Source organism: Typopeltis vanoorti, chromosome 14, assembly GCF_054136105.1.
Source record: "Typopeltis vanoorti isolate ZY-2024b chromosome 14, IOZ_Tvanoo_1.0, whole genome shotgun sequence".
In the NCBI taxonomy this organism is placed as follows: Eukaryota; Metazoa; Arthropoda; class Arachnida; order Uropygi; family Thelyphonidae; genus Typopeltis; species Typopeltis vanoorti.
Window position 1 is genome coordinate 23314132 of NC_143562.1, and position 21926 is coordinate 23336057.

General features: G+C 34.7%; 1 protein-coding gene across 2 annotated transcripts in view; it reads left to right on the forward strand.

The window, feature by feature from the left end:
* Cdk8 (cyclin-dependent kinase 8) overlaps positions 1 to 21926 on the forward strand; it is a 190176-nt gene that overhangs the window by 70831 nt on the left and 97419 nt on the right. For both annotated transcript variants that reach the window (XM_090403316.1, XM_090403317.1), the window contains exon 5: positions 15764 to 15874. In XM_090403316.1, the coding sequence (XP_090259442.1) occupies positions 15764 to 15874 (111 nt within the window). The remainder of the gene's footprint in view (positions 1 to 15763; positions 15875 to 21926) is intronic.

Here is a 21926-nt window from a genome sequence, read left to right on the forward strand (position 1 = left end):
TACAGTGTGTACTCTACTTGAAAAATCCTCTTTATGGGAAAAAATAATTTGAGAGATATCTCATAATGAGGTATAGAAAAGAATATTTTGCTTTTAAAGGATTTGTTGAACATAGAAATTTATTTCAAGCTTTAATCAATCAGACTTTGTATTTAATTAAATGTGACTGAAAGAATGAAATGAAAGACAATAATGAAGGAAAATAATAAAAGAAAAAAAACATTGATATGAATAATATAAAGGTTTTATACATATTATGACTATGATGGGTATAAAGAAACAGATAATTCCTGTCTGGAGGAGAGATGGTTGTTTCATGTCACTTCAGATTTCCAGCCAGTCTTTCCCATCATTCCACCATGAATCAATTATTAGTGAATGAAAATCATCTACATCTCCAATGCAGACTTGATATTCATTTTAAATACGTAGTTTATTGCAGTGGAGACCAGTTTTACAAGCCATTTTAGTCTTTTAAACCTACAAGTATTTTCCAAAAATTAAAATTATTAATGAGCTAATTAATAGCAAAGACCTTACATAAAAATATTTAATAAGCATCTTTAGTATTAAATGCATAGAGCAAAACTACTGTACACATAAAACAAAAGTCAGTAATGCCACACTGATGTTTTGGTAAGATAGCAGTGGTCACTTAATACTGGTCTAAATAGTTAAAAAATTTGTTATCTTATTTAATTATAGCAGGCAGAGTTAAGAACAATGTTTAATAAATTTACAATTCTTTTCCGTTTTAATTTTGACAATGACATTTTGAGAGTTTAATGCACTAATGTAATATTTCTCATATTAATGTTGCCCCTTTTTTATCCATGACCTCTAACATTGTAAGGTACTAAATTATTATTATTATTAAGAGTGACCTCTTGGGTACTCAAATGAGGGAGGCCACATACTACACACACACACACACCAGCTGTCATACTTGTTCTTGAATTCATTCACACTGTTTGCACACACACTATCCAATGGCAATCCATTCCAATCACACCACTCTATGAGAGAAAAGTCTAGATCTCACCCCTTCTTGGTAGCATTCATTCTCAGTTTCTAAGGATGCCCATTGTCCTTTCCCCACCCTCCATAAAATGAAAAATTCCATGAATTGAAATCATGTATGCCCCTTTCAAAAATTTATAAGTCTCAATCAAATCACTTCTCTTTCTCTTGTTTGCTAGTGCCTGCAGTCTGCAAATTCTCAATCTATCTTTATAATCACTATTCTAAAATCCTGATATCATTGATATTTGATATAATTTTTAACTCTCCTTGGCACTCTCTCTCCACTATCAGAATCACAACAGAAACCAAGAGACCACACCTGTGCACAGTAGCCCAAGTGAGGTCTTGTAAAGAGGCAAAATGACATCCTTATCTTTACATGTCTAAGTTAGTTTCGGCATTGCAATTATCTTTTGAGTTATATTTGCAGTCTTTTCTTCATGGTCCTTTAATTTCAACTTCCTACTAACACTCACGCTCCAAGATCCCTATCCTGATCAGTTAGTCTAGCATAATTCCACCAATATAATATGACACTGGATATCTAATCATGCCAAAGTGCATGATTTTACATTTATTGACATCCACTTTCTCATGCTCACATTTCCAGCCTATTCAAATAATTCTGCAAGTAATGCATATCAGCTGCATTCCTGATTACCCTGCCTATCTTTGCAGGGTAATCAGGAATGATTACCCTGCAAAGACAGGCTATTCATCAGCAAATAGCCTGTCAAATCTTTCCTGATGTTGTTAATCTATAGATTGAATAAGAGTGAACCAAGGACTGATCATTGTGGTACACCACTAGTTACCTTAAATCTGGCAGACATACTACTCTTTGATATCGTTTAGCAGCCGGCATCTTATCCACACTAATATTTTATAATCCAATCCCATATTCTCCAATTCATGCAACAGTCTTCCATGCTGTATTCTGTCAAAAGCCTTAGCAAAATCCAAAAGTATCGTGATATATCCATTCCCTTTGTCTAACTCAGTGGTAACATTATTATAGAATGTGAGCAAGTTGCTAAAACATGACCTTCCTTTAGCAAACCCATGTTGTTCATTGCAAAGTAGAGATTCACTGTCAACCTATTTCTGAATGTGAGGCCTTACCAATTTTTCCAAAATCTTCACCACCACTCCTGAGATGTTGATCACTAGTTGGATACATCAGTCCTTGTGCAATGGAATTACCATATACGTTTTTTCCATTCTTGTGGAATCTTCGCAGTTCTGAGACTCAAATTATATAGCCTGATCAAGGGAATAGCTGAACTAGCTAAATACTCTTTTAGCATCATTGCTGATATTCTCAGTCCCTATTGTTGAATTCTTATTCAGTTTGTGCAGCAGCTCTAATACTGCCACCTCATACGCCTGAGTTTCTTCATCCAGTGAAGACATAGATGTGAGCTTGATGCTGCATACACCAGGTTTATAGTTTTTAGCAAAATGGGCACTCATTAGTCGAACAACCTCTTATGCATCTGTCACTCTCACACCATCTACATTCATTAGAGTTACTCTTTCAAATTCATTCTTTCTTTTACTTGCAGCATAACAATGGAATTCTTTGGGAGTTGTCTTTAGCTTTCAGAGCCAGTTTCTTTTCATCTCAAACTTAGCTTCCCATACAACAGTTATATGAATCTCTTGCTTGATAAGCTTACACATCCATTTGACTCTTACCCTATTATTCTTCATTTAATCTGCATAGCTCGAAAAATCCATTACCATTTGCACCAGTTCAAGACACTACTATCTAGACAATAGACACTAAACAAATATGTTTGTAGATAAGCTTATACATTGGTTAGACATACTTTTTTTTTAGGAAATGACACCATAAACTCAATTATTAATTATAAAAACTTAATAACTACCTATATTTCAGCAATGTTACATTGCCATCTTCAGGAAATCACAAAACATAGTGTGAGTGCCTGCATCACAATTATATGTGATGCAGGCACTCACACTAAGCAAATGAGGCTGAAGGAAGACAACTGAAGTCAGTCCTGGAGTCCTAAAAGGTGGTGTCCTCTAGCAGACTAAATTAGGTTGTCTTGGCCGTTGGGCTGACGAACTTAGAACGTATGCTTCCCAAATTTGGGATAGTCTCATGCACCCAAATATGATGAGGTTGGGAAAGTTTTTGAGAGTTGAGGCTGATTCAAGGAATTATCTTTCATACTTGTACTCGCTCTGGTGTAATAAAGTGGCCTTCTTCCAGAGTATTCTGTTATGGGTGTCCAATGCATGGTCAGCAAGTCCTGAGTGACTGTATTGGTGGAACCGGATATAGTCCTTGTGTTTGGATATCCTGATATTGGCTGTCCAGCATCTTTGGCCATAGTAGGACAGTTGCAACTGCAAAGGTCTAGGGAGAGTGGCTGGTCTTTGATGGAGCAGATAAGAGATGCTGATTTCTATGTGGTTTGTAATAAGTTGTGAGGTCATTTTTTTTTTAGGATATTTGTTAGTTTTTTCAGATGTACCCAACAAAAATCCTAAAAAAATTATGATCTTACAATTAGTGAGGTGATATTTTGCAGGAGAAATGGTGTGGAGTGAATTTAGTGGATGGAAGTAAAGATTTATATAAGGTGGATGTATTTTAATGGATTCGGTGTCAGGAATCTTGAGAGAGAGTGCGTGTGTGTGTTGTTCAGTGAGAGTTTGGAAGTGCAGAGTCAGGGAAATTAGAATGTTGGGTGTAGGCGAGGGGGATTGCCAGGACCCATGCAGGTGAGCATGGGTCCTGGCAACCTAGAGGTTAGCAAGTGGGAGAGTGATCACATGATGTAGCACCTCACATTCTTAACTTCAGTGGGCTAAGCAACATCAGGTGTAAGGGAAGTTGTGGGATGAAGGGGATATTGCAGTTTATGTATACAGAAGTATTCAAAATAAGGGTGAGGAGTTTTTGACAGTTTATTTGAGGCTACCTGGTCTGCAGGACAAAATATGTAATTGGTTTCTGCTATAATCCTATATGAGAAAATGTAGATGATATGCAATAGCAAATTAGAATCATGAGTACAAGTCAAGTGATTATTACCAGGGATTTCAATTATGGGACATAGATTGAGAAGGAGGATGGTCACTGGCAGGGTAGGAAATGTAATTTATACAGCTGCTAAGAGATAATTAACTGAGACAGCATGTAATGGAGAGGTCATGAGGTTCAAAAGTGCTATATGTGATCATTGAACCAGAAAACTTAATATTAACCAATCTAGCTGCTGCCTGTGCTTGGAGAAAGTGATTATCTCATCTTGAGAGATCACCAGACGTGTAGAATTTTCTATTAACAAGGAATATATGTGTGATTATAACAGGCTGAGGAGATAGCTTTCAGCAGCAATGGCATAAGAATTTGAAGTGAAGAGATGGTGGTGGATGAAAGGTGGTCAAGGGATGTTTGAAAAAAAGCAGTATCAAAATGTATACCAGATTCTGAAGAATAAATCAGGTAGGAGTAAGATGAATGAATAATTTCAGTAAGCAGGAGTTGCACACAAAGAAAAAGTTGTGATGGTCTAAAAATCTCACATAATTCTTTCACTTGTTATGTTAGTTTTTTTTACAGTTTTATATATACTGTGTGTTTATTTATATATATAATTTTATATATAATTTCATTAATGAGAAATACATTTTTGTTATATGATGAGATAATCTAAAAATATATATGTGTTTGCATTTAGTAATGCATTATATGCTTAGTATTACCGGAACTTTACAAATTTAACCCTTTCTGCCTAGTGATTCCAATTGGAATCACTAACTTTCTTGGCCTTCATAGCCCATATTACATGGCAAATGTTTCCAATTCTGAAATTAATCATTGAAAATGATTAATTTCAGAATTGGAAACATGAAAATGAAAATGAAATTTCCATGAATCATTGAAAAAAATACATTTTCATACTTGATACTCATGCTTTTTTAGACCTAAAGACAAAATAAATAGAAAGAAAAATTTTTTTCACTTGGAAAAAAAAATTCAGGTCAGAAAGGGTTAAGCAAGATCTTTAAAGATAAAGATATTAGCCTCACAACAAAAATCGGAATTGTGAAAGCAATGGTATTCCCTGTGGTGCTGTATGGATGTGAAAGTTGGACCCTGAGAAAGAGTGAAAGAAGGAAGATAGATGTATTTGAATTATGGGTTTGGAGATGCTTACGAAGAATACCATGGACTGCAAAGCAAACCAATAAATCAGTGATAGACAGAATAAAGTCAGATTGCTCCCTTGAAGCTATGATCATCAAGCAAAAATTGTCATACTTCGAACATATTATGTGAGCAAATGACAGTCTGGAGAAGATGATGATGCTTGCCAAAGTTAATGGAAGCAGGAGAAGAGGAAGACCAAGAATTAGATAGGTGGATGGAGTTAAAGAAGCAACTGGAGTGCGCTTGGAGGTTCTGAAAGACATGGTCAGGGACAGATCGGAATGGAGAGTGTATGTTCATGGAGTTGCCAGGAGTCAGAAACGACTCGATGGATCATAACACACACATTACCGAAACTACCATGTGATTAAGTGGTAGTGCAATAAGGTAGGCTTCAATGAATTTAAGTAATAAACTTGTTTAACATATATTGTAATAATCCTTAGGGAATAACATGGAAATATTGTATGTATGTTATAAATTAATTTATGTTTGTTGTTTACAGTAGTGTTTCTGTGTCAAACACTCATAGCGTACAATTGCTGTACTAATGGCAACTATGTTCACTTGAGTTTTGCTTTGAATCTCAGTAACAGATGTGCACATTAGTTGTGTTTAGAACAGCTGCCACTAGGTAACAGGAATGCTAGCTGGCAAAGAGTAGAGAAGGAGAACCAGAAAGGTCTAATGAACTACCTAGTTAAGTTCTTTAATCTTGGAAAAGTTTTTATATGCATCTTTAATTACTCTCCAAGGACACAGAACTGTGAAGCTAATGATTGAAGGACAGTATAATATATCAAGCCTTTGTATATGAGAATATTTTGTGCTTAATGAAAGGCAAGTGATATATATATATATATATATATATATATATATATATATGTTCCAAGGAGCAATATGGAATCTGCGGTAATAGTCCTTGTATTGGAAATGTATTTGTAACCGCTCAGTTAATGTATTCCTATTTTTTAAGTGATTATTCTTCATGCCTACTTCAGAAAATTTAAATTGAAAGAAAGACGTGTTGAAGGAAACTTACTTGCTGAAAGGAGACATATGCAAGTATATTAGTTAAGTGAGGCCTTTTAACTTTGAATGTATTCTAAGGAATTTGGGATATGGCAGAATGAGTAAAAACAATAAAATAAGCTGCAAAGGAAGTTGTCATATGGCCAAGTGAAATTACAGAACTTTTAACTGAATGCTGTGTTCAGTTTGTTTTTGTCAAGTATTTGATGTTATCTTTCAGAATTGTGAGAGTCAGAAAGTGAGAGAATTTTCTTTGAGCTCATACAGAGTAATTCTAGACTGCTGTTAAAGTTTTATATATATATATAGAGAGAGAGAGGGAGAGAGAATAGTAAAAAATAATTTACTAATTGTAATTCTATAGAGAAAAGGAATATCAGATCTCCTTAGAGAGAGAGAGAGAGAATTACTTATTATAGAGAATTATATATCTGTTTTATGTGTTTATATGTTTACAGTAAATATTTTATTTTTTTATAATTAAGCTTCATTCATTTGAAAACACATAGAATACTCCTTGAAGTCAATGCACCATCACAAATACAAATCTGAAACATTCTAACCAACTAAAATAGAAATATAATAATACATTATCTTACTCCACAACTGACTTTAATTTATAGGTTTGATATAAGTAGACAATAACATAGTTGTAGCAATCCAGTGTCAAAATATAACAGGATTATAAAGCAAAGGGTGATCATCATGCCCATGAGCAGTACAATGTACAGGCAAGAAGTGAAACATGTGAGGAAGGCCAAAACTAATTATGTGAGAAATCTAGATGAGGCCAAAAGAAATCCTAGACTTCTTTCACTGTGTGATGAGTAAGAAAAGGAATTACTCTGGAGAGATTACTAAAAAGTGTTGATGATAGGGAAGTAACATAATCAAACCAGATAGTTGAATTACTAAGTGATCATTTTGCAAGGATGCTCTATCTTAGGTGGTGTCATTGAAATACTAGATGTGACATTTACAGGCAAACCGGCCCCATGAACACTGACGGATTACAGTCATTAATACATCCTAGCAATATGTTGGTCCAGAGCCCGGATAAAATTGTAGGGTGGGGGAAGCAATGGTGAACTACCCTGTAAATATCTCACCAGGAATACTTTGTGGGCAATGCCTATAAAGTCACCTATGGTCAGAAATGACTGAAAAGAGAAATCCAGACCCAGAGTGTAAGATGATGCACTTTGAGTTGTGCTCTATATTAATGGAACTGAACTGCAGGAAACTGATGAGGCCAGGGACTTGGGGTTGATTATAGATGGATGGATTGTCATATGTGACAATCCATTCCATTCATTCACTATATGACAAGCAAAAAATCATTATATATATATATATATATAAAAGAGAGGTGTATATATATATTTATATATATACACATATACAAGGAATATGATTGAAAAAGTTGGTTGATAGGAAAAAAGGAAGGAATATGATAGACACATTTAAGTTACATAAAGGATTTTATTGGATCGATGCAGGAGAAATGTTTCATTACTTGGCTAGAGGGGCAGGGGAGTTGTATAAGAGGTCATTCCTGGAAGTTGTGGTTAGCAAGGGTGTGAGGACATGATTTTTTGCTTGGAGTTTGTTTCACGGGCATATTGGGAAGATAACCAAAACAGCACATCATATTACATGGTTGTTGAAGAACACACTAACAAGCAGGGATAGAGAGGTTATTGTTCCCCTATTTAAGGCTTGAATAAGGTCATATCTGAACTGCTGTACATAGATCTGGACTCGTGGTTTCCATGGTGATGAAGTTGTGGAGAGGATCCAGAGGTGAGTGACAATGATTGTGGCAGTTCTGTGGAATGCTCATTACAAGAATAAATTGATGATCTGTAGGGTTCAAAAATTAGCTGATAGATGAAAAAGAGATGTGATAGAAGCATTTAAGTTATTAAAAGGGTTTTATAGGATTGACACTGAAGACTTTTTTTCAGTACATGGCAGGAAGGGAATGGGTCACTAGGGAATTGTGTAAGAGTGTGGCTAATAAGATGTTAGGAGTAGATTTTTTGCTTGGGAGGGGGGGATGTGAACGGGTGGCAAGAGGTAGTTATGATTGCTTCATCAATGAATGAGTTTAAAGAGAGGTATGTATATATCTATAACAGATTGATGGTCTGTAGGGTTCAAAAATTAGCCGATAGACGAAAAAGAGAAGATGCGATAGAAGCATTTAAGTTATTAAAAGGGTTTTATAGGATTGACACTGAAGACTTTTTTTTCGTTACTGGCAGGAAGGGAATGGGTCACTAGGAAATTGTGTAAGAGTGTAGTTAATAAGATGTTAGGAGATGCTATAATAATGGAGTTATTATATGGTAATTGTGTATCACATTAGGTGAAACATTTATAATTGATATAGTAACTTTTTTCCCTTCAGTATTTTATTTTCAAGATTTAAAAGTCACACAGGATAATAATATTTGGCTTTGTGTTATTTATCCTCTGCATCTGAACCATCTGCTTTGGAATTTACTTAAGTAGATTATTTTCTGAATTGAGTTTCTATAGAATAATCTCTACAAATACATTAACTATGAAAATGTACAAAGAATTATGTATTTTGTTCATAATGCAAAGTTTTGTAATAACAGTGAGTTTCTGTGATGTCACCACTTTGTGAACTTATAATTATTGTTATTATTATTGCACATGCACCTCCATGAAGTCCTAAGCCTCATTGTGAGAGATCCAAACTATCAAAACAATACCTACATACCGCTCCTTGAAACCATTAACAGACAGAAATACTCACAGCAATCCATTCCATTCATTCACTATATGACAAGCAAAAAATCATTATATATATATATATATATAAAAGAGAGGTGTATATATATATTTATATATATACACATATACAAGGAATATGATTGAAAAAGTTGGTTGATAGGAAAAAAGGAAGGAATATGATAGACACATTTAAGTTACATAAAGGATTTTATTGGATCGATGCAGGAGAAATGTTTCATTACTTGGCTAGAGGGGCAGGGGAGTTGTATAAGAGGTCATTCCTGGAAGTTGTGGTTAGCAAGGGTGTGAGGACATGATTTTTTGCTTGGAGCATAGTGAATGAATGAATGGATTACTTGAGTATTTTGTCTGTTAGTGATTTCAAGGAGCGGTATGTAGGTATTGTTTTTGATAGTTTGGATCTCTCACAGTGAGGCTTAGGACCCCATTCAGGTGCATGTGCAATAATAATAACAATAATTATAAGTTCACAAAGTGGTGACATCACAGAAACTCACTGTTATTACATAAACTTTGCATCAGAACTGTTCTCCAGGATTCCATGCCTATAATATGAATAAATGAAGAGAGGAGACAAATTTGCATGATGCAAATCTTAACAACATGATCAAACATTCCCCTCTTGTTCTGTAATATTCATTCTCAAAGAAAATTAATACAGTAAAAAGAGGGGGTGAGAAAAGAAAGCCTTTTAAAAATGGTTTATTCCAGATATATAATTTTAAAAATCAGCAAGTGTTTACTTTTCATAATACTGGCCACAGTATTTCCTTGCAGATCACCATTATCTTCATGAAATCCTTGCTACTTATTTAGTGTGCTTTTATCTAGACATTTTCTCTTTCATTTATTCCCTTGATGATGGCTTCATTTTCTCTCTTCCCTTCCAAAACCTTTTGGAGAGGGCTACATGGTGTGTAGTGTTTACAGAGAGCTCCCCGAAAGCTAAGTATAATTTTGAGTGAAAATTGGAATATTGGTTTAAATCTAAATGTAGTATTGTTTATTTTTGGTAGCTTGTTGTGTTTGTGTGATTTTGGTGCAAATTCCGTTTTATTTAACTTAGTATTTTAACAATACGTTTCATATCGTTATATCATAGAATAGCACATGGCGGCAATGCTACATAAGATAATGGCGTCCAAAAATACGACGCCTTTGTTCATAAACTGTAATGTGAGGGAGTTTGTCCAATGTGATGTGTGTAGGATGTATCTATTCTCAAATGAGGCTGGAGTTTGGATGGAAAGTGATGGTGGGAGAATGTGCAGAAAGTGTAAGCAAAGTGAGGAATTAAAGTATGTGTTAGGTCGTGAGATAGTTATGGTTGAAGAAAGCCAGAATGTGAGTGAAAATATTGGCTTGATAGGGAATTACGATGTACAAGATGGCAATGAGAGCAGTGATCAAAGAGAGAGTGAAATCAACTATGCAGAGAGAGAAAATGATTTAAATGAAAAAAATGAGGAGTTATTTGTAGGGAGCGATATCGCTAGGTAGCACGCAGTGATGCACAGTGGCAGTTAGAGCACTTGCAAAACTTTCCAGAGTGCCTCGGCTAATGGAAATAAACAAGTGTTTGTTTATTTCGGTTAACTCTTACGCTTATCTTAATTTCGGAAGATAAGCGTAAGAGTGGGAGAGTTTCTGAAATGAAGGAAAGAGTGTTGTATGGTGACTCATTATTAAGAGAAGTGATAGATGGGAGTTTAACTAAATCGTACTTACCGGAGTGTTACTGATGATAGCTGATGAACTGCAGCCAAGGAGAATTGAAGTTGTATTGCAGGATAGTGAAAAGAGCTCATTTGAGGCTATTTGGTGTGAGATTGAGACTGGCAGAACAAAATATACAGTTGGGTATTGCTACAGACCAGGTGATGGAATAGATGGTGGAGATAGTATGCATAAAAAAATTGATGAAATGAGTGGAAGGAGGGTAATTGTTATTGGGGATTTCAACTATGGAAACATTGATTGGAAGGAAGAGAGGACACGTGAGGAAGGAAATGGATTTTATTCAATTATTAAGGGATAACTATCTGAGACAGCATGTAATTGAAAATACTAGGGGTGTGAGAGTGCTTGACCTGGTAATAGCATCTGAGAATTTGACTGTAATGAATATGACCATGTTGCCACCTATTGGTGAGAGTGATCATAAGGTCTTGACCTGGGAAATGGCTAAAGGTGTGGAATTTTCGAATAAGACAGGGTATATGTGGAATTACTGTGCTATCAAGTATGACAAGCTTAGGAGATTGCTTGGATCAGTGCCATGGCATGCAAAATTGCAAGGGTTGGATGTCGATAGAGCATGGGAAGTGGTCAAAGAGCATTTATAGGAGGTTATGGCTGATTGTATACTTAGGGTCCGAATAGTAAAACAAGTAGGGGTTAAATGGATGAATAACACCATTAAGCTTGAGCTGCAAAAAAAAGAAACAACTGTGGAGGGAATATAAAGAGAAAGGTGACCTGCAGGCACACGAACGGTATAAAGCGCAGGCCAGAAGGGAAACGAATGTGGTAAAAAAAGCAAAAGCGGATTATTAAAGGAAACTAGCTATGCAAGCTAAAGAGAATCCCAAACAGTTCTTTCAATATGTTGGAAGCAAACAAAAAAAAAAAAAAAAACTGTACACAGCAAAATGATTTAAGGAATGACGATGGTAAGGAGGTCACTGAATCAGTCGATATAGTGGAATTACTGAGCGAGCACTTTGCAAGAGTATATCATCCAGGTGGTGACATTGAAAAAATGAAGGAACCATTAGTTTATATGGGAATTGTGATGAATGAAGTGGAGGTGAATAGTCTATTACAGAACCTTAATGTGAATACATCTGTGGGATTGGATGGCATACCAGCACGGGTCTTACATGAAGCGGCTAAAGAATTATCAGTGCCCTTGACCATGTTGTTTAATCTGAGTCTCGGATCTGGTTTAGTCCCGAAGGTGTGGAAAGAGGGGAAAATCGTTCCACTGCATAAAGGAGAATCCAAGACTATTGTTGCAAATTACCGACCGATCAGCATATCAGGAGTCGTTTTCAAGGGAAAAATACAGGAATAGATTGATAAAAATGAGATACTGTACGGGAGATAGCATGGCTTTGTGAAGGGTAGATCATGCCTCAGTAACTTGCTCAAGTTTTATAACACAGTGACGGCTGAACTAGATAAGGGTAATGGGTTTACAGTGATACTGCTGGACCTGGCTAAGGCATTTGACAGGATACCACATGGAATTCTAATCCGTAAACTACAACATATGGGAATGGATATAGGATTGATGGAGAGATATCAGAGAATAGTTTATTCAGGAGTAGAGTCCAAAAGATGGCCTGTGACTAGTGGTGTGCCTCAGGGTTCTGCTCTTGGACCACTGCTGTTTAATTTGTTCATTAACAATATAGGGAAGAGGAACAGTTCATTTGTTCGCTGATGATGCATAGTTGGGTAGGGCAATAGTGAATGCAGAAGATGTCAAAATCTTGCAGGATGAATTGGATAGATTGGAGTTCTGGGCTAAGGAGAATGGATGTCAATTTAATGTGACAAAATGTAAGGTTATGCATTTTGGGGTGAAAAGATTAGCAGCAATATACCACATTGGTGGAACTGTACTCTGGGAGATTGATGAGGCCAGAGACTTGGGAGTGTTGGTGGATAGGGATTTGAAGTTTAGTGGGCACATTGCAAAAGTGGCTATATCAGCTCATCAACTCACTTGGTTGTTGAAAAATACTTTGACGAGCAGAGAAAAACAAGTTATTGTACCTCTGTACCGAGCCTTGATCAGACCTCATCTCGACTACTGTGCCCAGATTTGGTCACCTTGGTTTCTTCTTGATGGGGAGGAGGTGGAGAGGATCCAGAGGCGAGTGACCAAGATGATAGCAGGCCTATGGAATGAACCTTATGAGAACAGGTTGAACATTTGTGGGTTGCAGAAATTAGTTGATAGGCGGAAAAGGGGAGATATGATTGAGACATTCAAATTGCTAAAGGATTTCTATAGGATTAATTCAGATGATATTTTTGAGATCAGGACTGGTGGTGGGAGAACTAGGGGACACCTATGGAAGCTGGGCGAGAGTGTGGTTAGCAAGGGTGTTAGAGCTGGGTTCTTTACTTTTAGAGTGGTAAATGAGTGGAATAAGCTGCCAGAGTCTGTTGTAGGTGCTATGACGGTGAGTGTGTTCAAGGCAATTTATGATAAATACTGTGAGAATGTCGTATAGTTGTGTGGATATGTTTAGGGTCTCCCTCGATGAGTCTAAGGACTCCTTGGAGTCGCCCATAATAATAATAAAAAAAAAAAAAAAAAAAAAGTTTCACAGTGCCAAAATTTCAGTTCCATTTATTCATTAGCATTTGATCAAAGAAATGTGTTATAAAATTCTCACGTTATTTCATTTATTTGGTCATTAACCAAATGTACTTACCTGATGTTATGGGACAGTAAAGATTGGACAAGAAGCTTTCTTCTTGACATCACACACACACACATATATAGGATGCTGGTTTCCTTCTAAATGTTGATTTCTTACTAGTTTTAAATGTGTACTTAAGATGAGAAAATAAAATGAATTTTATATCAAGAAAGAATCATGTTCAATGCATTACCTTCATTTATATATATATATATATATATATTTTATGTTGTGCCCATACAGAAGAGGTTGGTTGATCAACCTTTAGTACTGTGTATAGTATTGGTTTGGGGAAGGAGGAACTTGTTAACATTTGATTTAAATTACTGTAAATTGTATTCCCTTGGGAAACACAGCAGGTGGGAGACTGTTCCACAGTGCAGTAGTTGGGATGAAGGAAGAGGAAAAGAAACTTGTTTCTGTTTGTTTCTAGGTGTACTGTGAAGGAATGTTGAGCAGCAGCTGCACCTGTTCCATATGGTATTCAAATCTATAATAATGGAGTTATATGGTAATTGTGTATCACTTTATGTGAAACATTTATGATTGATACAGTAACTTTTTTTTCCTTGAGTATTTTTTTTTTCAAGATTTAAGTCACACAGGATAATAATATTTAGTTTTGGTTTATTTGTCCTCTCCATCTGAACCATCTGCTTTGGAATTTACTTAAGTAGATTATTTTCTGAATTGAATTTCTATAGAATAATTTCTACAAATACATTAACTATGAAAATATACAAAGAATTATGTACTTTGTTCATAGCTAAGCAAGTATTAGTGTTCTGTTGTCAGAATTCTTTTTTGAAACATGATGTATACTATAAGTAAAAGCAAAGGTGCCTTTCCTTATAAATCTTTTTTGTATTATGACATACCTACTGGGCTGTTTGTTGAACACTTTAGTTTGTAGACAGTTTATTTTTCACTTGGTTAGAACTATAATAAGTTTAGTTTAATCCTTTATCCAAGTGTTAGCAAACAAAGTTTGCACCTGAAAGTATCTTCAGGACTGGGGTAAGGTAGTGCAACACCAGGAAACTCGTTGCAAAGGTGGAGGAATCTCTCATCACTCCTATCTCAGTATCTCCCATAATGCAAAGCACATCTCCTTGCGGATATGTGTAATGCTATGCATTAAGGCAAGGGCCACTACCCATACCGGTTTCGACCTTTATTGAGGTCTCATCAGTGGGAGCCAGGCCCAGTAGTGGAGATACAAAGGCAGAAGCAATGAGAGGTCATCCTAACCTATAGGAGTTGCCAAAGGGTGTGAAACCTTATTATTAAATTACTCTGGATTCAGAGAAAGATGTTGACAGTTTATTTTTCTTGGTTAGAACTATAATAAGTTTTAGGATGACCGCTCATTGCTTCTGCCTTTGTATCTCCACTACTGGGCCTGGCTCCCACTGATGAGACCTCAATAAAGGTCGAAACCGGTATGGGTAGTGGCCCTTGCCTTAATGCATAGCATTACACATATCTGCAAGGAGATGTGCTTTGCATTATGGGAGATACTGAGATAGGAGTGATGAGAGATTCCTCCACCTTTGCAACGAGTTGCCTGGTGTTGCACTACCTTACCCCAGTCCTGAAGATACTTTCAGGCGCAAACTTTGTTTGCTCACACTTAGATAAAGGATTAAACTAAACTTATTATACTTTAGTTTGTAAATGAGTATAATCATTAATTTTAATATAATGTTGTGCTTTCTTCATAGCCTCCTTTTTTTTTTCTTTTTTTTTTACATTACTTAATGGTAATGCTTAGTTTAAATGAGTATAATCATTAATTGTAATATAGTACTTTCTACTTGGTCTCCTTTTTTTGCGCTAGTTAATGGTAATCTCAGTCATCATGACTTTATTGCTTTATCATAAAATGAATTCACAAATAAGATGAGATATTGATGTTTTCCATTAGTTAATAATATTGGAAATAGGAGGCAGTTAATTATTCTCATTTAGTAATTTAATTATCCAACAAATATTCCCCATTAAGCACATAATTAATACAGGATGGCTCATAAGGACCAACTCTTACCTATAATCAATATTGAATGAAGCAACATGACTGCAGTTCAGAATAAAAAAACAAACTTGATATAGTTGCACATATTCAAATTGCAGGAGTATCTTTTGAAGAAACAACCTTGTTAGGATTAAAGAAAAGCTTGAATAGAATTCTTTCAAGGATTGTAATTTACTTAAATATACTTTGCATTGTTTTCAGCATTTAGAGTAAAATGAATGGCGTCTTGAAAAGAGTATGTGTTTGCTATTTTAGTTGCTACGAGAATTAAAACATCCAAATGTAATTAATCTTCAGAGGGTATTTCTGTCGCACACAGATCGCAAAGTTTGGCTTCTGTTTGATTATGCAGAACATGATTTGTGGGTGAGTAAATTGTTTCCATATAATTCTTTTCCTGAGTTTACTGTTTTTTGATGTGAAAGATATATTTTGTTATTCATTTTAAAATTTTTTATGGAATTTACAACCGTGTTAAAAAAACTTTTTTATTATCCTGACGTTTCGATCTTCACATCAAGATCATCATCTGGAGCGTACAAAGTATACAGAACAAGCTGAGTTACATCATTAACTGTAAGCTAGAGAAACAATGATTTGGTCTGACAGCATAATGTCTTTTTCTTGTCATGCAAAATTTCTTCATAGCAAGCTAATGATTTTTTTATTCCTTTCCTTGTGGCTACAATTCGTTCCTCGTTAGAATCTATGTCCTCCAAAATCTGTAAACCTTTCTTTTATGATTGTTATTATTGTGGGTTCCTGAAGATTGAACTTCTTTGCTAGCTCACAAATTTTCATTCCGCCTTCAAAATCCTTAATAACGTTGAGTTTTGTTTCCAAAGTCAATGTTTTTCTTTTCTTGCTAGCTGTAGAAGAATCGGACTTGCTTCTTTTGGATGACATTATTATTTTTTATGTGATAAAATTTTTATCAGGAACATAACATTAAACAATCACAAGGTTTGTAGACTATAAAAATCATGTATGAATGGAGACTGCGCGAAACTCGTCAGTGCTTGTTCACAGCATGTGCGACACTGGCAAATATATTTTGTTAATACAAATTTTCAAGGCATTCATTGATACCCTTGAAAATTGTAACAAAAAAAAAATTTCAAATAGCATTTTAAAAAATTAGAACATCATTAAAGATATTTACTTTGTGAGAAGCTGCCACAGTTGCTTTTGAATGTGGTTTTATATCTTTCGAGTTGTTTGAAAGATAAAATAATATCCTTTCTTTTAGTGTTGCACAGTCATCAGCATTCATTTTAGAAATTATGGACTTTACAGTTGTGTTATAAATATTTTAATTTTAATCACATTAAAAAAAAGCGCTGAAGTCTGCATTAACTTATGCAGACTTCCTTATAATTATTAAGAACTTGTAATAACAGGGTTAAGAGCAAGGTAAAGAAAGAGAAGTAGTTCATGAATGACTGACAAAAATTAAATTATTTGGAAAGCAAACAATTTTTCCATTCCTTATTGAATTAACCTATTGAAAGATAACAAGCTGCACATAACATAAAATCTGGTGCATTAAAATAATAGATTGGAGAGGTATTATTTTGTGTTAATTTTAGAAATTATGGACTTTACAACCGTGTTATAAATAACTATTTTAATTTCCTGACGTTTCCATCTTCATATTAAGATCATCGTCTGGAGTATATACAAATATACAAATGTATATACTCCAGATGATGATCTTAATATGAAGATGGAAACGTCGGGAAATTAAAATAGTTATTTATAACACGGTTGTAAAGTCCATAATTTCTAAAATTAATATAAAATAATACCTCTCCAATCTATTATTTTAATGCACCAGATTTTATGTTATGTGCAGCTTGTTATCTTTCAATAGGTTAATTCAATAAGGAATGGAAAAATTGTTAGCATTCCAAATAATTTAATTTTTGTCAGTCATTCATGAACTACTTCTCTTTCTTTACTTGCTCTTAACCCTGTTATTACAAGTCCTTAATAATTATAAGGAAGTCTGCATAAGTTAATGCAGACTTCAGCACTTTTTTTTTATAATGTAATTTATTTACAACCCATGAAAGGTTGTGAACTTATATTACATTAGTACCAGGGATGGACTAAGGATTTTGTTTTCTATTTTTATTAATTTTATATATATATATATATACACATACAGTAACACACCGAAGTTACGCAGTAGGTGGGGCCAACAAAAAACACGTAAGTCGAATTCGCGTAACTCAGGGTATAATTTTGCATGTAATTTATATATATAAACATACAATTGCGACCAAAAACACCTATATTTTTTAAGAAATATAATCATTGTAGTTTTTCGTACATAAAAAAAGAAAGTTATTTCGATGGTTTCATAAAATCTAATAGATTTGTCTGACAGCATAATGTCTTTTTTTTCTTGTCACGCAAAATTTCTTCATAGCAAGCTAATGATTTTTTTATTCCTTTCCTTGTGGCTACAATTCGTTCCTCGCTAGAATCTATGTCCTCCAAAATCTGTAAACCTTTCTTTTATGATTGTTATTACTGTGGATTCCTGAAGATCGAACTTCTTTGCTAGCTCGCAAATTTTCATTCCGCCTTCAAAATCCTTAATAACGTTGAGTTTTGTTTCCAAAGTCAATGTTTTTCTTTTCTTGCTAGCTGTAGAAGAATCAGACTTGCTTCTTTTGGATGACATTATTATTTTTTATGTGATAAAATTTTTATCAAGAACATAACATTAAACAATCACAAGGTTTGTAGACTATAAAAATCGTGTATGAATGGAGACCGCGCGAAACACATCAGTGCTTGTTCACAGCATGTGCGACACTGGCGAATGCGGCCAGCGCCTGAAAGATATGACTAGTGGTCAGGCGTGAAGCAGGGCGGGAATACATACATACATATAAGAAACCGCGTAACTGCGGATTCGTGTAAGTCGGGGTATGACTGTATATATATATGTATATATATATTATTCATCAAAGCTTGATTTGCTTCCTCAGTCTTAAGAAAAGGCTGGTTATATTCCACTAATTCGAGCCCTACCCAAGAGCCTATGAGTTGTGGAAATACTTTCTGAAAATGAAAGCTGTGCCGAACAAAGTGGCCTTTTGCAGCTGCCCAATTTTTAATCCATCTAACTCGAGTGCTTCTAGATGTTTTTTCAATGTTTTTGGGATGGCGCCTAAATCACCTATTATTATGGGAACAACTTTCTTTTGCCAGATTCGTTCAATTTCGATTTGCAAATCGCGATATTTTGTAATTTTTTCATTTTCTTTGTTGTCAATCCGACTATCTCCTGGTACTGATATTTCAATAAACTGAACACCATTATTTTCACTTTTTTCTACCACTGTGATATCGGGTGTATTACATTCCAAGCTTTTGTCAGTCTGGATTTTGAAATCCCAGAGTATTTTCGTTTTTTCATTCTCAACCACTTTCTGGTGAACTTTATGCTTCCAATAGTCTTTAGATACTTCAAACCCATACTTTTTACATAAATGCCAGTGGATTATCTTAGCTACGTTATCATGCCTTTTACGTTACTCAATTTGTGAGATTTTGCTGCATCCACTTATAATGTGGTCTACCGTTTCTTCCTTTTCTTTGCACAATCTACATTTACTGTCTTCTTGAATTTTTTGTATTTTTGCCTTCATAACGTTGGTTTTAATGGCCTGTTCTTGTGCTGCAAAAATTACTGATTCTGTTTCTTTCTTTAGTGCTCCATTTCTCAACCATTGCCAGGTGAAGTTGCTGTCAGCGCTGTCCTCTATGCTGTGAAGGTATTTTCCATGCAATGCCTTATTTTTCCATCTTTCAGTTCTCACTTTTACTTGGTTGGTTTTGTATTCCAATTTTGTCTCCATGGGTTTAAATAAACCCTCTTTCCTTACCTCAATTAGAAATTTTTCGTTGTTTACTACAGATCATTTAAATTTCATTTTTCTTCTTCAATAACTTGCTTCACTTGTAATAATCCTCTACCTCCTTTTTTGCATGATAGATATACCCTATCAATGTCACTGCGAGGATTGAGGGCATGGTGCATTGTCATTAATTTTTGAGTTTTTCGGTCTAAATCTTCCATCTCTAGCTTGGTCCATTCAACAATGCCTACTGAATATCTCAGAACAGGTATGGCCCAGGTATTAATTGCTTTTATCAAATTTCCAGCATTAAGCATTGACTTGAGGAGTTTTCTTAATCGTCTTATGTATTCTGCTCTAGTTCTTTCTTTGATTTTATTGTGCAGAATTTGTGATGCTTCTAAAATTCTCAAATATTTGTAGCTGTCTTCGAATTTTATTGCCTTGATTATTTCACCATTGAGCAGCTTGATTTCGTTCATATCTTCAAACTTTCCTCTTGTTATTCCAGTGATTGCACATTTGTCTAAGCCAAAATCCATTGATATATCTTGACTGAATATGTGCACAGTGTTAAGCAACAATCCGAGTTAATTCTCTGATTTTGCATACAACTTCAGATCATCCATGTATAAGAGGTGAGATATCTTTGCACTCTTTTGCACAGTTTGATAACCATGAGTTTTATTTAAAATTCTAGTTAAGGGAATCAATGACAATATAAACAATAGAGGAGATAATGAGTCTCCTTGAAAGATGCCCCTTTTTATGTTTACCTCTCCAATTTCTTCTCTATTTATAACCAACGTTGTTTTTCATGCTGGATTGCAAAATTTTTGCAACTTTTTGCTAATACTGAATAGTTCTGTGCATTTTAAAATCCAACTATGAGGCACCGAATCAAACACTTTTTTATAATCTATCCAAGCCATACGTAGGTTGGTTTTTCTACGTTTGCAATTTTTCAGAATCATTTTATCAATCAGCAATTGGTCTTTTGTGCCTCTTGAATTTTTGCTGTTACCTTTTTGTTCAATTGGGAGAAGAGAATTTGCTTTAAGATAGCTGTATATATTATCAGCTAGTATGCCTGTGAGTAGCTTAAAAGTTGTTGGCAGGCAGGTTATTGGTTGGAAGTTTTCTGGGTTTGGACCTTTTTCTTTATCCTTTATGATGAAAAACGTTTTCCCTGCTGTGAGCCACTCTTCTTTGCTTTTTCCTTCTAAAACATCTTAAAATTGATTAGCAAGTTAAAATTGGTTATATAATTTTATATATATATATATTTTTTTTTTTTGTATTTTTTTTATTTTTACATAATCTGGAAACCTTGCTCTAGAGACCAAACATTGAACTTTTTCAAGACCCTTCAGACCTCCAATAACGATGGGGTTGGTCTCACACCAGCGATGAAATTTATTTTCCACCTAAACAATCATAAACATTCAGTAGGATTCAAACCTGCAGCCTATTAGTTGGAAAGTGGATACTTAAACCTCTTCTCCAGCTTTCCAACCAACAGTTCATGGGTTCAAATTCCATTGTGGGCATCAATGTTTGTGGTTGTCTTTACGCGGGAGATGTATTTCTTCACCTCGTGTGAGACCATTTAGTTGGGGCATAGTGGCTTGAATAAGTTCTATGTTTGGTATCTAGAGCGGGGTTTTTGGACTACGTAAAAATAAATTTAAAAATATATAAAATTGTTAAAAATGAAAAAAAAAAAAAATTGGCAGTCCACCCACGGTACAAATGCACTATAGGTTTGCAAATAACTTTTTGTGAGTGGGAATTACATTAAAAAAAAACTTCTTGAAATTATATTGCTGTATTTCATCCCATGAACATTGTCAAATTGATCAACTCATTATGGCATAAAAACAATTCCTTTAGTCTAGCCTAAAACATAAAATAGCATTTGTAGTTTATAATGGCATTGATTGTAACACTAAAAGGCCAACAGGCTTCAGTTTGGCAATATAAAATTGTATAGGTCAAGTGGATATTAGATCCAGCATTATTTCAAAGCCCAATTGATTGTAACACATTTTAGTTTTGTTTGCTTTTTTTTCCCTTTTCCTCATCTCCTGAACTGTTTTCATATACTATTGCTCAGCATCCACAATGGTTATTTTGATCTTGGTTATAAACAATTTTTGTGTCATTTCCTAACCCTAAAGTTTATACAACTTACAACTGTTAAAGTATACTTGTAGGGTGTGAAAACTGAATGTTGGCATTTTATGTAACCCATTTTCTATATTTCTTTGCATACTGCTTGTACTATACAATATCACGAATATATTTGAATAAAACTGGAGCTATAAATGATGATGAACTTTATTAAGTTTCCAGAAATAAACATCAATTATTAATAATTGATTAATAATTGACTTAGCATTTTACACATCCAAAAGGATGTGTGCTCTGCATTATTATTATTGTTATTATTATTGTTCCGGGCAACTCCAAGGAGTCGACAGACTCATTGAGGGAGGCCCTAACATCATGTCAAGAACAACTATTCGACATTGACACAGTAT